We start from the raw sequence: 13,330 nt of genomic DNA, 5'->3' as shown, positions 1-13,330 counted from the left end.
GGTTTTTTGTTACAAAAATGGAATTTTCAAACTTTTTCCAGTCAAAATTCGTCATTCCTAGAGGTTTTCACTGAAAAAAAAACGCTGGAAATTCGAATTTTCGGTCTTTTTTGAGCGATTTTCGGGCTGAATTCATGTTTATTAGCTTAATTTTATGCTGTTAGTGCTGCTAAGTTTTGGGTATTTTAGAGCTATTTTGGCAGGAAAAAATCTTAAAAATCGAGTTTATTCCTGAAAAATCCCCCGTTTTTAAAGTAGCTGCAAATCACGAAACTAGCTCAAGACAGCCAGAATTCTATCAAAAATTCACAAGAAAAACGAGATTTTTAGCGGTTTTGGTCAATTTTTGTTGAAATTATCAGATTTTTCAGCCATTTTTTGGAATTTAAAAGTTCAAAATCGTAAAAATGGCTGAAAAATCTAAAAATTCTACCAAAAATTGACCAAAAAAACGCCCGAAATATGAGCGAATTTCCAAGTGGCTGGCGTGCCTTTGGCGCGTTTTGAATTTCCTCGATTTGAAGCGTTTTTGGGTCATTTTGGAGCATTTCAAATGGGGGTTTCCCATGATTTTGGGAGATTTTCGAACATTTTTAGGCAAAAAGAAGCTCTTATTTTTGTGATTTTCAGCTCATTTCAGACTAGTTTTCATCAATTTTTCGTTTGGACCATTTTCGGTAGCTTTTAAATTATTTTTTTTTTCGATTTTGATAATTAAAATTTCATTTTTAATCAATTATAGCTGAAATTTATGATTTTCAGGTCATTTTTGTCATATACAGATCAGTTTTTAGACTGAAAAAACTCGTTTTTCTCTAATTTTCTCTAATTTTTGAGATGATTTCAGCCAAAACTAACCCCTCTTCCTGAAGCGACAGCTCTAGAACTCTGCGGAAAAAGCCCGAAAACTCGTCGGCTTTCTTCGAAAAGCACGCCCACGCATCGAGACTTCTCTCGCGGAACTTCTCATTCACCATCACCACAATCGACAGATTATAGGCTTTGGAAGCCGATTGGGCCTGATAATTAGGCCATAAATACTCTTCCAAGTACTGCGAAAACTCCAGCATCATGATTTTTCGCGAGTTAAACTGTGTCTTTAGCATCTCGTTCTCATAGATAATGTCAATAAGTTTGGCGTCGAACTTCTCATGGGTTTCCTTGGTGAATGGAGCCCAATACTTGGCGGCAACCTGAGAAAATTTGAATTTTTGGAAAATTTTCAGGTTTTTTCCCGCTTTTCTGACTTGCAGAAGTATTCTTAAATCCGAAAAATTGGAGTTTTTTGCATTGTTAGCTTCTAAAAATCCATTTTTTGCAGAACTTTAGGAATTTTCAATTTTTAAGAAAAAATTGAATTTCAAAAAACTACCCCCGATATGGTATCATTCTCGATGGCTCCTCTCGTCACCACTGTCTCCTGGTGACGCTTTGTAACCATTCCTTTGTCTGAAAAAAATTTCTTTTGAAAATTTTCGAAAAAAATCATATTCCCGGCGATTTTCAAGGGCTAAAATTTCAAAAAATCAAATATCCGGCCTGAAAACAAGATAGAATATGCAAAAAATTAATGATAAACAAGGTTTTTCAAGAATCAAAAAAAAATTTTATGAAAAAATCCCATTTTCGCCATTTCGAACTGATTTTCAGGGGCTAAAGCATAGAAAAATCAAAAATTCGGGTTGTTTTTGTCTTATTTAGTACAAAACTGATAAGAAAACAGGCGATTTTAGTGATAAACAGGTGCAAAACAATAATTTTGTTTGAAAAAAAAATCTTTTTCGAAAAACAGGGTTTTGCGCCAAGAGGGATGCTGGCGCATTTGTGGTGCATGCTTGGCGCACTTTCGGTTTCCGGCGGGAAATTAAAAAATGGCAGAGAAACCGATTTTAATCGAATTTTCAGCAATTTTCAGGACATAAAATAGAAAAATAATTTATTTTTCATGAAAAATACAGGTCACAATTTAAATTCAACTCTCTCATCGAGCCACGTGGATTCCGACACCTTTTCAGCAGCGACCATTCGTCGTTCAAGCACTGTCACCTCGTCGTTTCGATCGACTAGAATGATTGTGTGCGAGCGGGTACCGTATCTGGAAAATTTAAAATTTTGAAAAAAATTCAAATTTCCCGTCAATCCACCTTCTAGTCTCGGGAAATCGCACGAAAATCGATGTCAGGGGCCTATAGACGTCTCCAGGGAACCCGGTTTGCACCCGAATTTGCTCATCGGGGAAGCATTGCGTTTGACACGTGGCAATTTCAAAAAGCCGCCCGAAAATTTCCTCTCGCTCCAGTTGGTCCGAGTTTTCTAGGCTCTTTTGGAAGAGTTCTAGGCCATATTCGGCCTTTTTGAATGGAATATGAGGGGGACTGTTGGAATACACGTGGAATTCTGAAAATTTCAGAAAATTGGGTTTCCGAAATTCTGAGTTTCAGAATATTCGAAATTCAAAAATTCAATAATTTAGAACATCTGATTTTTCAATTTTTTTGTTTTCTTTTAATTTCTGATTTCCAAATTTCTGAATTCCGGAATTTCTGAATTTCTGAATTTCGGATTTCTGAATTTTCGAGTTAATGAACTTCTGAATTTTCGAGTTTTCTGGAATTTCTGAATTTCTGAATTTCTGAATATCTGGCTTTCTGAATTTCAGAATTTTTGAATTCCTGAATTTCCGATTTTTTGAATGGGATATATTTGAATTTTTGGAATTTCGAAATTTCGAAATTCTGAAATTTGAAAATTTCTTATTTTTGAAAATTTAACAAAATCGAAATTCCTGGAATTCTAGTGGATCCAATTTTTGGAAATTTCTGAATTTTTGAATTTCGGAATTTTTTAATTTTTGAATTTCTGAATTTTTAGATTTCAGAATTTCGAAATTCTAAAATTTTAAAAACTTTTGATCTCAGAAAATTAGAAATTTTGGAATTCTGGAAAATCCGATATTTTTCTTTTTTTCAATTTTTTCGAAATTCCAAAATTTTGAAATTTTGAAAATTTGAGAAAATCGAAATTCCTGGAATTATGGTGGTTCCATTTTTCGGAAATTTCCGATTTTTTGAAATTCTGAATTTCCGAATTTCAGAATTTCGGAATTTTCGAATTTCCGAACTTCTGGAATTTTCGGATTTTTAAATTTTTGAATTTCTGAATTTCTGAGTTTTCGGAATTTCTGAATTTCCGAATTCCCGAATTTCTGAATTTCTGAAATTTCAGAATTTTTAGAATTTTCGAATTTCTGGAATTTCTGAATCTCCGAATTTCAGAATTTCAGAATTTTTGAATTTCAGAATTTTATAATTTTTGAATTTCTGGAATTTTCAGAATTTCGGAATTCTCAATTTTTCAATCTTTGAATTTTCGAAATTTTCGAATTTCTGAATTTCCAATTTTCCTGAAATTTTCATAAATTCTCAAAAACTCACTATCCTCCCATTTAACGACTTCAACATCCCTCACCAACTGATTCGTGAGACTTCTGACCTCAAAAAGTCCCGTATTCGCATTTTTCTCGATTCCAACAAATTGGAATCCATTGAATTGCTCAGCTTTAATTTTTAGATTTTCTAGAAATTCCAAACTTTCAGTTTTCAAAAAATCATTGACGATTCCGCCTCGGCTTGGAGCATTCGTGTGTTTTGTGTCGATTGGTTGAGTGATCGAAAGGAGCATTCCGATTTTGCCACGTGGATTGATTCCTGAAAATTTGAAAAATCTAGTTTCAAGAATTCTGAAAAATCTAAATTACTCAATATCTGGAATTTCTGATTTTTTGAATTTCAGAAAATTCCGAACCAAAAAATAGAAATTCAAAATTTTCGTTTTTTCAAAAATTCAGACTTTTTTGGATTCTCTTGAGTTTTCTGATTTTTTTTCAAATTTTCAGTGAATTTAGACATATTTTGAGCTCAAAAAGTCCCTCACCCAACCAAGTGCCCCGTGCCACATCCTTCTCATCCACCCCGCTCAGAATCCCATCGTGCCAGTGGATTTTCGCAGTTGGACGGTCCAAATCCTCATCTCGATTATTTAAAAGTATCAATTTATACTTTTCATCGGGCGACGTTGCCACTTTTATAAATCCTATGCACATTTTTTTTGGGCTGAAAATGTGTAGTTTGTAGTGAAAAACTGGCGGAAAATTGCAGAAAATCGGTTGAAATTCACCTAAAAAATTGAAATTTGACACTGCTGGGCAGTAGCAAAATCTAGATTTTCCTCAATTTTCGCCTAACTTCAGCGATTTTCAGTGCCAAAATTACAGTTCACAACTGCTGTTTCAGGAAAAATTGTAGTTTGTAGTGAAAAATCAGTGAGAAATTGCAGAAAAATCTGAGAAAATTGTACAAAAAATTGGAATTTGACACTGCAAATATCAATTTTGGTACTGCTTAGCGTAGCAAAATTGGATAATTTTGACCTATTTATGTATAAAACGGTCTGATTGTTTCATTTTCATAGCTAAAAATGTAAAAAATCAGGAAAAAATGTAGTTTGTAGTTAAAAAACGGTAAAAATTTGCAAAAAAAATCCGCTGCAAATAACCTAAAACTTGAAATTTGACACTGCATTTTGGATTTTGCACCTGCTAGGCAGTAGCAAAATCGCATTTTGGTACTGCTTGGCAGTAGCAAAATTGGATAATTTTGACCTATTTACGTATAAAACGGTCTGCTTGTTTCATTTTCATAGCTAAAAATGTAAAAAACAGGAAAAAATGTAGTTTGTAGTTTAAAAACCGTAAAAATTTGCAAAAAATCCGCTGCAAATAACCTAAAACTGGAAAGTTGACACTGCATTTTGGATTTTGCACCTAGGCAGTATCAAAATCGCATTTTGGTACTGCTTGGCAGTAGCAAAATTGGATAATTTTGACCTATTTCATTCAAAATTGGTATAATTTTTTTACCTTCTTGAAGCTGAAAATGTAAGAAATTAGGAAAAAATGTAGTTTGTAGTTAAAAAAAAGTAAAAATTTGCAAAAAATCCGCTGAAATCAACCCAAAAATTGAAAATTCGACACTGCAAATTTCAATTTTGGGCTAATTTCGACCAATTTTTGCATAAAATAAGCTGAATTTCACATTTTTCTAGCTGAAAACCATTAACCACTAGTCGGAAACGTACTTTGTAGTGAAAAATTGCAGAAAAAAGAACCAAAATTGAGAATTTGACACTGCAAAATTCAATTTCTTATCTGCCGGACAGTAGCAAAATCCCATTTTAATACTGCTTAGCAGTAGCAAAATAGCCTAATTTTTGCCTACTTCATTCAAAAATGGCCCGATTTTTACACTTTTGTAGCTGGAAAGACCTAAAATTAGAAAAAAAATGTAATTTTGAGTTAAAAACCAGTGAGAACTACGAGAAAACCACGAAAATTGACCGAAAACCGCAATTTCTTAGTACCAATTTCAAATTTTACACCTGCTAAGCAGTAGCAAAATAGACTAATTTCGACCAATTTTTGCACAAAATGGCTCGATTTTTTCATTTTTTGGGGTTAAAAATGTAGTTTGTAGTGAAAAATCGTTGATAGAAATTTTACATTGCAAAAAATCCAGTTTTTGCACCTGCCCAGCTGATTTTTGGTACTGCTTAGCAGTGGTAAATTTCAATTTTGACACTGCTTGGCAGTAGAAAAATCTTTATTTTTCGCCACATTATAGGCTAATTTTGACCTATTTATTTGGAAAAATGGTCTGATTTTCATTTAAAAAATCACAGGAAAATACAAAGTACACGGCAAAAATAAAGAAAAAAATGCAACTTTCAGGGACAATTTCATCAGTAACATGAGTATTATCATCATTTTACGAGTGATCATAGATCACAAAAACCGGTTTTTTTTACAGAAAACATGCTACAAAAAAACAATTATCTCGATTTATTATGATTCCTCTTAAAATGTAGGCGTCGATTCGCCAGACTATCAGTACTGTAGGAGCATTCTGGACATGCGTAGATGCCTCCTTTCACTTTTACAGCACGTTTCAGACGGAGCACATGGTTCGTTTGTTGGCCGTGTCTGGAAAAATCGATAATTAGGATTAAGGTCAGAAATTGGGGGTTTTTGACCACTTTTAGAGCCAAAAATCCATCATTTTTTCGAGATTTTGACTATGAAAATGCTGAAAAAATGTCGATTTTCATCATTTTTGGTTCATTTTCCATGTTTTTTGGTTCATTTTTCATGATTTTTGGATCATTTTTCATGACTTTTGGTTCAATTTCCATGATTTTTGAGCCATTTTTCATGATTTTTGGATACTTTTTCATGATTTTTGGATACTTTTTCATGATTTTTGGACCATTTTTCATGATTTTTGGAACATTTTTAATGATTTTTGAGCCTTTTTTCATGATTTTTGGCTCATTTTTCATGATTTTAGACCACTTTTAATAAATTTTGAACCATTTTTAATGATTTTTTAGCCAGAATGCGTTTTTTGGGACGATTTGACTCTGAAAATGCTGTAAAAGGTCGATTTTCATCATTTTTGGCTCATTTTTGATGATTTTCGGAGTATTTTTCATGATTTCCGGACCATTTTTTCATGATTTTTGGTCAATTTTTCATGATTTTTGGATACTTTTTCATGATTTTTGGATAAATTTTCATGATTTTCGGACCACTTTTAATGATTTTTGAGACCATTTTTAATGATTTTAAAAAATCAGTTTTTTCAGCATTTTTAGAGCCACAATCGGGCATTTTTTGAGATTTTGCTCTACCTATACAACGCTTTTCGATTTGCAAAGCTTTTTTGGCACTCGAAGCATACGAATTTCTCTTCTTCTGAATTTTCCAGAAAGGTTCCCTCTAGATTTGTCACTGTGAATGGCTCCAAAATCCCAAATTCCGACGAATTCTGAATCCCAGAAGACGTCGGAAGGCTCGGAACGTCTCCAGATCGTCGTTCAGAATATTTAAATTCCCGCGTTTTGTGTTTCGTGGCGATTCCATGCCGCCAGAGTCCTTTTCGATTGTTGAACGACTGTCCACAGGTGAAACAGAAGACTTGGGAAGGATTAGATGGTGATGACGTCATCTGGAATTGGGAGGCGAGGACTTCTGGAGAGTTGAAATCATCAGAAGACGTTGCTGGGATAGAGAAGTCGTCCGTTGGATTCAGATAGTCGTGCTGGATGAAAATTCGGAGATTTTTTGGGGTTTTTAGTGGATTTTAAAGCAATTTAGGCCATTTTCTAGAAAATCCAAATATTTCAAAAAAAATTTTTTTCTTCAAAGTATTCAAAAATTCAAAAAATTAGAAATTCTCACCACAAAACCCTTTCCTCCAAAAATCCACCAAATGGGGGGTTTTAGAGGATTTCTAAGGATTTTAAAGCCTATTTTATGCATTTTTAGTGAAAACATGGATTTTTAGATTTTGCAGGTTTTCAAAATTTCAAAATTTCTTAAATCCCAAAAAATCCCAAAGTTCATAATTTTCAAAAAGTGAAAAACTTCCGAAAAAACCAAAAATTTGAAAAAATTCGAATTTCGACAATTTCAAAATTGACAGCAATTCTAAAAAAATGATTTTCTGAGTGGTTTTTTGAATTTTTAGATTTTTCAAATTCCGAAAAATTCAAAAAATTCAGAAAATTTTCAGAAAATTCAAAAATTTCCAAATTTTGAAAGTTTCCAATTTCTCACCACAAAACCCTTTCCCACATCCACCAAATGCTCCATTTGCTGCTCTTCTTCTTCCACAAAAACCACACTTTGCGATAGTTGCTCCACAGTTTGGTCCAGTTTTTCTAAAAAATTCTTTTTTTTTCAAATTTACCGTAAAACCTGTTATAGAAGGGCCCCCCGAATTTCCAACTTTGAGCCAATTTATCCCGGTTCCTGATAAAGAAATACAGAATGCGTCAACTGATAAATTGTTTATCATAATATCCCCTACATTTTATCAGTTGACACATTTTTGATATCTCCTATAGGAGCTGAGATAATTGAGCTCAAACTTGACGGTGTGGGCGGGAGTGCCTTTCTATTAAAGGTTTTACGGTATTAATCACCTATGGCATCAATTAAACAGTCAACTGGCAGTGCGGCAAATGTGGTTTTCAGCGATTCCAGCTGTTCGATGAATTGATTCATCTGGAAAAATGGGAAAATTCAAAAATTCGAAAATTCAAAATATAGAAAATCCATAACTTCAGAATTCTAAAATTAAGAAATTCGGAAAATAAAGAATTCAAACTCTCAAAAATGTAGAACATTTTAGAGTCATAAATTCAAAATTTCGAAACTTTAAAAATTCGAAAATTCAGAAATTCAAAATCTTTTCAAAATTCGAAAATTCAAAAACTTTGAAACTTTCAAATTTAAATTAAACTTCAAATTTTCAAAACTTGAAAAATCAAAAATTTCCAAAAATTCAAAAAATTCGAAAATTCAAAATTTTAAAAATTCAAACAACCGAAATTCAAAAATTCAGAATTTTCAGAAATTCTAAAATTCGAAAAAAATTCAAATTCAATAGATATAAAAATGGATCTAAATCAACAAAAACCACAAAAATTGGTTCTAAAAACATAGATTCTAAAAAATAAAAAAAAATTTATTGCAAAAAATACAAACAGGAAAATTCAAAATTTTGAAAAAAAATTTCTTTTCAAAATTCCAAAAATCAATAAAAAATCCTAAAACTGATCAATAACCTCTTCCTCGATGATCTGTTGCACTTCTTCAACATGATGATGGGGTTCCCATTGTTGTACCACATTCTGAAACACTGGCTCCACACCAAATCGTTGCTCCATTCGGCTCAACATCCCATCTGCGCGGTCCAGAAGTGCCGAAAATCGGTCTTGATTCTCTAATTCTCTTCTGATGAGTGTCATTTTCAGGTCCAGCAGATTTTCAGACTGTTCGTTCGAGAAGCGGGCTCGTTTCAGTGTTGGTGGTTGGATGTTTCTGGAAAATTTAGAATTTTTGGGATTTTTTAATAATTTGGTACTGCTGGTCAGTACAAAAATCTCATTTTTTCAAGTTTTTTGGTAATTCTAAAAATTCGGAAGAGTCGGTTGTTGGATTTTTTTAAAAATTAGGATTTAAAAAAATTTTGAATTTTTAGAAATTTCCAATTTTCAAGGTTTTTGGGATTTTGGGAATTTTTTTGAATCTTGAAAAATTCAAAAATTCGATAAGATTTCGAAACAATCATTTTTGGAATTTTTTGAAATTCTAAGGAACGTTTCAAATTTCGAATTTTTGGGCTTTTTTGAATTTATGAACATTTGAAAGCTAAGCTTTTTCTGATTTCGGATTTTTTATTGGAATTTTTGAAATTTTTTTGAAAAATTCGAGAAATTCAAAAAGACATTTTTTGGAATTTTGAAAAACTTCAAAATTCCGAAGTTGCGAATATTTGGGATTTTACGAAAAATTGATTTTTTTTTGATTTTTGAAAGTTCAAAATTTAACCCATTTATAGTCTAATATTCATATTTTGTAGCTGAAAATGTCAAAAAACGAGGAAATGTGTAGTTTGTAGTTCAAAAGCGGTGCGAAATTGCAAAAAATCGGTCGAAATCGCCCAAAAATTGAAATTTGACACTGCAAAATTTTCCACGTGGCGATTTCGCACCTGCCCGGCAGTAGCAAAATTCAATTTTTGCGCATTTTTTACTGATTTTTGCAATTTTTCGTCCGTTTTGAACTACAAACTACATATTTCCGCAATTTTTGGCATTTTCAGCTACGAAAATTAAAAAAAAGCAGGTCATTTTTCATATAAATTGGTCAGAATTAGCATATTTTGCTACTGCCAAGCAGTACCAAAATCAACATTTGTCGCACATTCTCAGCACTAAAATCGAATTTTACACTTTCTTTTTCGCTTTTCTTGTCTATTTTAAGCCAGATTTCAGCAATCTTTCACAAGTTTTCGCGAATTTTCAGCAATTTCAGGCTATCTTCTGCGATTTTTGGCTAGATTTTCGCTCTTACTTCTCAATCATCTCCTCCTCCGCTCCCAAAATTTGCATGGGTGGTCCCGACGTCTCCACAAACTCCTGCTCCTCCTCCTCCATTTGCTGATATCTAGCGTATTCCTTGGCCTCTGTCCTCACTGCATTCTGCTTATAAATCGGCTCAAATTGAATTGGCTCTCCTTTCCAGTAATAGACGATGACAGCGTATTCTGGAGACCCGGGGAACGTATCCGACGTCTTCCCCTTCGCCGTATAGATCTTTCTGACGAATTTCTTCTCAACCTGGGTGTTTTCATATCGTTTCGAGCTAATTTTCACATCAAAATCCACGCCAGCTGGCAGTTTTCCCGCCTTATCCACTCTCAACGCGTCTCCATTTTCAGCCAACTTGTAGAAACGGCTGAAACCCGATGGCTTCGTCCAGAGACCATTGTCATCCCGACGGAGCTCCAATAGACAGTAACCCATCTTTTTCAGGTCGATTACAAATGTTCCATTCTGTCTATAGCCAAGGGGGACCGATGAGCATAGTCTGGAAAGTTTCAGACTTGACTACAAAGACTACAAAAACCACACAAACTTGTTTGCATCCACCAACGTGGCACCCAGCATAATCGCAGCGGCCTCGTCGAAACTGACAATACAATGGGAATAGATGTTGAAGCCTTCGTAGAACGCGGACACCATCTGAGGCATACTCGTCATGTTCACTTTTTCCTGAAATTTCGGAATTTAGAGGGGAAATGGTTAAAAAAGGCCGAATTTTCAGCCTTACATAAGACTTTTTCTCCCAATTCGGCTTTCGATGCACCGGTTTTGGATCTAGAGGCGGTACGAAGATCCATGGACGACCGTCGGACCATGAGTAAGTGATGATGGCGAATGGAAGACGTGTGGCACCTTTGTAGCCTGTGTAGATCTGGAAAACAAGCGATTTTGGTACTGCTAATTGAGATTTTGCTACTGCGAAGCAGCAAATTCTCGTTTTGCTACTGCTTCGCAGGTGTAAAATTGAATTTTGCTACTGCTAAGCAGTACCAAATCCCATTTTTGCTACTGCTTAGCAGTAGTAAATTCGGATTTTGCTACTGCTTAGCAGTACCAAATCCCATTTTGCTACTGCTGAGCAGCACCAAAATTGCAGTTTTCGGTCAATTTTCGTCGTTTTTTTCTGGACTTTTTTAGAATTAAGCATATTTTCGGAACATTTTCACTTTGTTTTTGACGATTTTCGAGATTTACACTGAAGAAACACTGAGCCAATATTTATGTATTTTTCAGCGAGTTTTGATTATTTTTGGTCAATTTTTGAGCCAAAAGGTCTGTATTTTTAAAATTTCTCGAGACAAAAAACCGTATTTTTGACATTTTTACAGCCGAATATGAGTATTTTTTAATGTTTTAAGGCGCCAAAATTCGGTATTTCCAGCAATTTTAGAGACAAAATTCAGTATTTTTGCTGATTGGAGAAATTAGCAGGTGTAAAATCCGATTATTTGGTCATTTTTTACTCAATTTTCGCAATTTTTGCTGGTTTTTCACTACAAACTACATTTGTTTCCTGATTTTTTACATTTTCAGCTACAAAAATCTGAAAAATCAGGTCGTTTTTCAAAGAAATAGGTCGAATTTAGTCTATTTTGCTACTGCCAAGCAGTGTCAAATTGTGATTTTGCTACTGCTAAAGCAGTACCAAAATCCATTTTGCACCTGCCGGGCATTACCAAAATTGCAGTTTTCAGTCAATTTTGGTCCATTTTTCAGGAATTTTCTGGAAATTTGTGTCAATGCTACGCAGTTTTCAGTCAATTTTCGTCGATTTTTCGGAATATATTTTTTTAATTTTCCTCATTTTTCCCGCTTTTGGAGCCCCTACCGACCCTTACCTTCTTCTGAAACTGTCCCCTCCCATCGTCCGCACCTCTCGTCGTCTTATTCTCATACTTTTTGAGTATAATTTTATAAGTGTACTCCTTACACCACTCTTTCAACCTTCCTTTCCCATTATCCACTCTAACCATATTTCCCTGGTCCTCCATTTCTTTATAAAACCTGCATTTCCCACTGGGGACCTCCCAACCGCCATTATCATCGTTGAAAACGTCTCTAATCAGGCGTAAATCCACGAGGAACGTTCCCTCCTGCTTAAATTGCATCGGAAGCGATTTACACACTTTCTCGTCGTCGATTTCTAGAATTCCAATGAATAGCTCGCAAGCTTCTTTGTAGTCTATAGCTCGGGTACTGTACATTGGCCATTGATCAAAAATTGGTTCAGAATCCCCTAATCGCTCGAGAGCTGGAGGTGTTTCCGGTGGATTCACGTCTTCTTCTGGCTCTTCTGAAGCCTCTCGCCCCTTATTTTCCTCAATTTTCACGTCTTCTTGCCTTAAAGACTCCTCCGTCTTCTTCAGAGCCGACTCTCGGAGCACACTGAACATATTCGACATTCCTGGAAGATTCCGATTGAGCTCGGAGCCGTGTTGATTGATCGGAATCGCCTTCTTCGTCTCTTCCACCCTCCGTTTTCCAGATTTAGCTAGAAACGTGGCTTTTTCACCGCTCAACGATTGATTTGTGAGGAGTACGGTACTTGCTGGGTACGGTAGTCGTCCCTCATTTTTGATGAGTCGATGTTGTTGGTATTTGGTGGAGGTGGAGGGGCAGATGACGTCGATGGAAGAGAGTCGACCTGGAAAAACCAATTTTTATGCTTAAAATCTAGAAAAATTCTGAAAATTCGACTGAAAACTGCAATTTTGGTACTGCTGGGCAGGTGCAAAATCCCACTTTGCTACTGCTTAGCAGTAGTAAAACCAACTTGGTACTGCTAAGCAGTAGCAAAATCGCATAAATTTGGATTTTGCTACTGCTAAGCAGTAGTAAAACCGAATTTGGTACTGCTAAGCAGTAGTAAAACCGAATTTGGTACTGCTAAGCAGTAGCAAAATCGCATAAATTTGGATTTTGCTACTGCTAAGCAGTAGTAAAACCGAATTTGGTACTGCTAAGCAGTAGCAAAATCGCATAAATTTGGATTTTGCTACTGCTAAGCAGTAGTAAAACCGAATTTGGTACTGCTAAGCAGTAGCAAAATCGCATAAATTTGGATTTTGCTACTGCTAAGCAGTAGTAAAACCGAATTTGGTACTGCTAAGCAGTAGCAAAATCGCATAAATTTGGATTTTGCTACTGCTAAGCAGTAGTAACACCGAATTTGCTACTGCTAGCAGTGGTAAGAAATGTTGAAATTTATGGTTTTAGCTCATTTTTCATAATTTTTTGAAGCCAAAATTTGTGCTTTTCGGGTGATTTTGGGTACAGAAAAGGCATTTTTCAAAGCGCAATTTATTTTTGTTTCATTTTTGAA

At 34.7% G+C, this 13,330-nt stretch overlaps 4 protein-coding genes across 4 annotated transcripts in view; all 4 read right to left on the bottom strand.

Moving 5' to 3' along the window:
• CBG23818 overlaps positions 1-1,441 on the bottom strand; it is a gene marked incomplete at both ends in the record, with an annotated part of 3,695 nt that extends 2,254 nt beyond the window's left edge. Inside the window, 2 exons of the mRNA XM_045238524.1 lie at positions 859-1,193; positions 1,373-1,441. Coding sequence (XP_045091176.1) covers positions 859-1,193; positions 1,373-1,441 — 404 coding nt within the window. The remainder of the gene's footprint in view (positions 1-858; positions 1,194-1,372) is intronic.
• Positions 1,442-1,959: 518 nt separating this feature from the next.
• CBG23817 lies at positions 1,960-4,102 on the bottom strand (the record flags this gene model as incomplete). Its single annotated transcript, XM_045238523.1, has 4 exons — positions 1,960-2,095; positions 2,145-2,334; positions 3,435-3,707; positions 3,934-4,102. 4 exons carry the CDS (start codon positions 4,100-4,102, stop codon positions 1,960-1,962), a joined length of 768 nt encoding a protein of 255 aa, XP_045091175.1.
• Positions 4,103-5,886: 1,784 nt separating this feature from the next.
• CBG23816 lies at positions 5,887-8,122 on the bottom strand (the record flags this gene model as incomplete). Its single annotated transcript, XM_002647180.1, has 4 exons — positions 5,887-6,037; positions 6,745-7,154; positions 7,673-7,776; positions 8,041-8,122. The coding sequence occupies 4 exons, from the start codon at positions 8,120-8,122 to the stop codon at positions 5,887-5,889; spliced, it is 747 nt and encodes a 248-aa protein (XP_002647226.1).
• A 545-nt stretch (positions 8,123-8,667) lies between these two features.
• The window catches only part of CBG23815, a gene marked incomplete at both ends in the record, with an annotated part of 6,908 nt that continues 2,245 nt past the window's right edge, over positions 8,668-13,330 (bottom strand). Inside the window, 5 exons of the mRNA XM_045238522.1 lie at positions 8,668-8,941; positions 9,977-10,492; positions 10,541-10,677; positions 10,736-10,879; positions 11,847-12,652. Of these exons, the coding sequence (XP_045091174.1) occupies positions 8,668-8,941; positions 9,977-10,492; positions 10,541-10,677; positions 10,736-10,879; positions 11,847-12,652 (1,877 nt within the window). The remainder of the gene's footprint in view (positions 8,942-9,976; positions 10,493-10,540; positions 10,678-10,735; positions 10,880-11,846; positions 12,653-13,330) is intronic.

This window comes from Caenorhabditis briggsae (genome assembly GCF_000004555.2).
Source record: "Caenorhabditis briggsae complete genome, chrV, whole genome shotgun sequence".
Lineage (NCBI taxonomy): Eukaryota > Metazoa > Nematoda > Chromadorea > Rhabditida > Rhabditidae > Caenorhabditis > Caenorhabditis briggsae.
The sequence above is the reverse complement of the archived record's forward strand: the minus strand, read 5'-3'. Positions and strand labels throughout refer to the sequence as shown.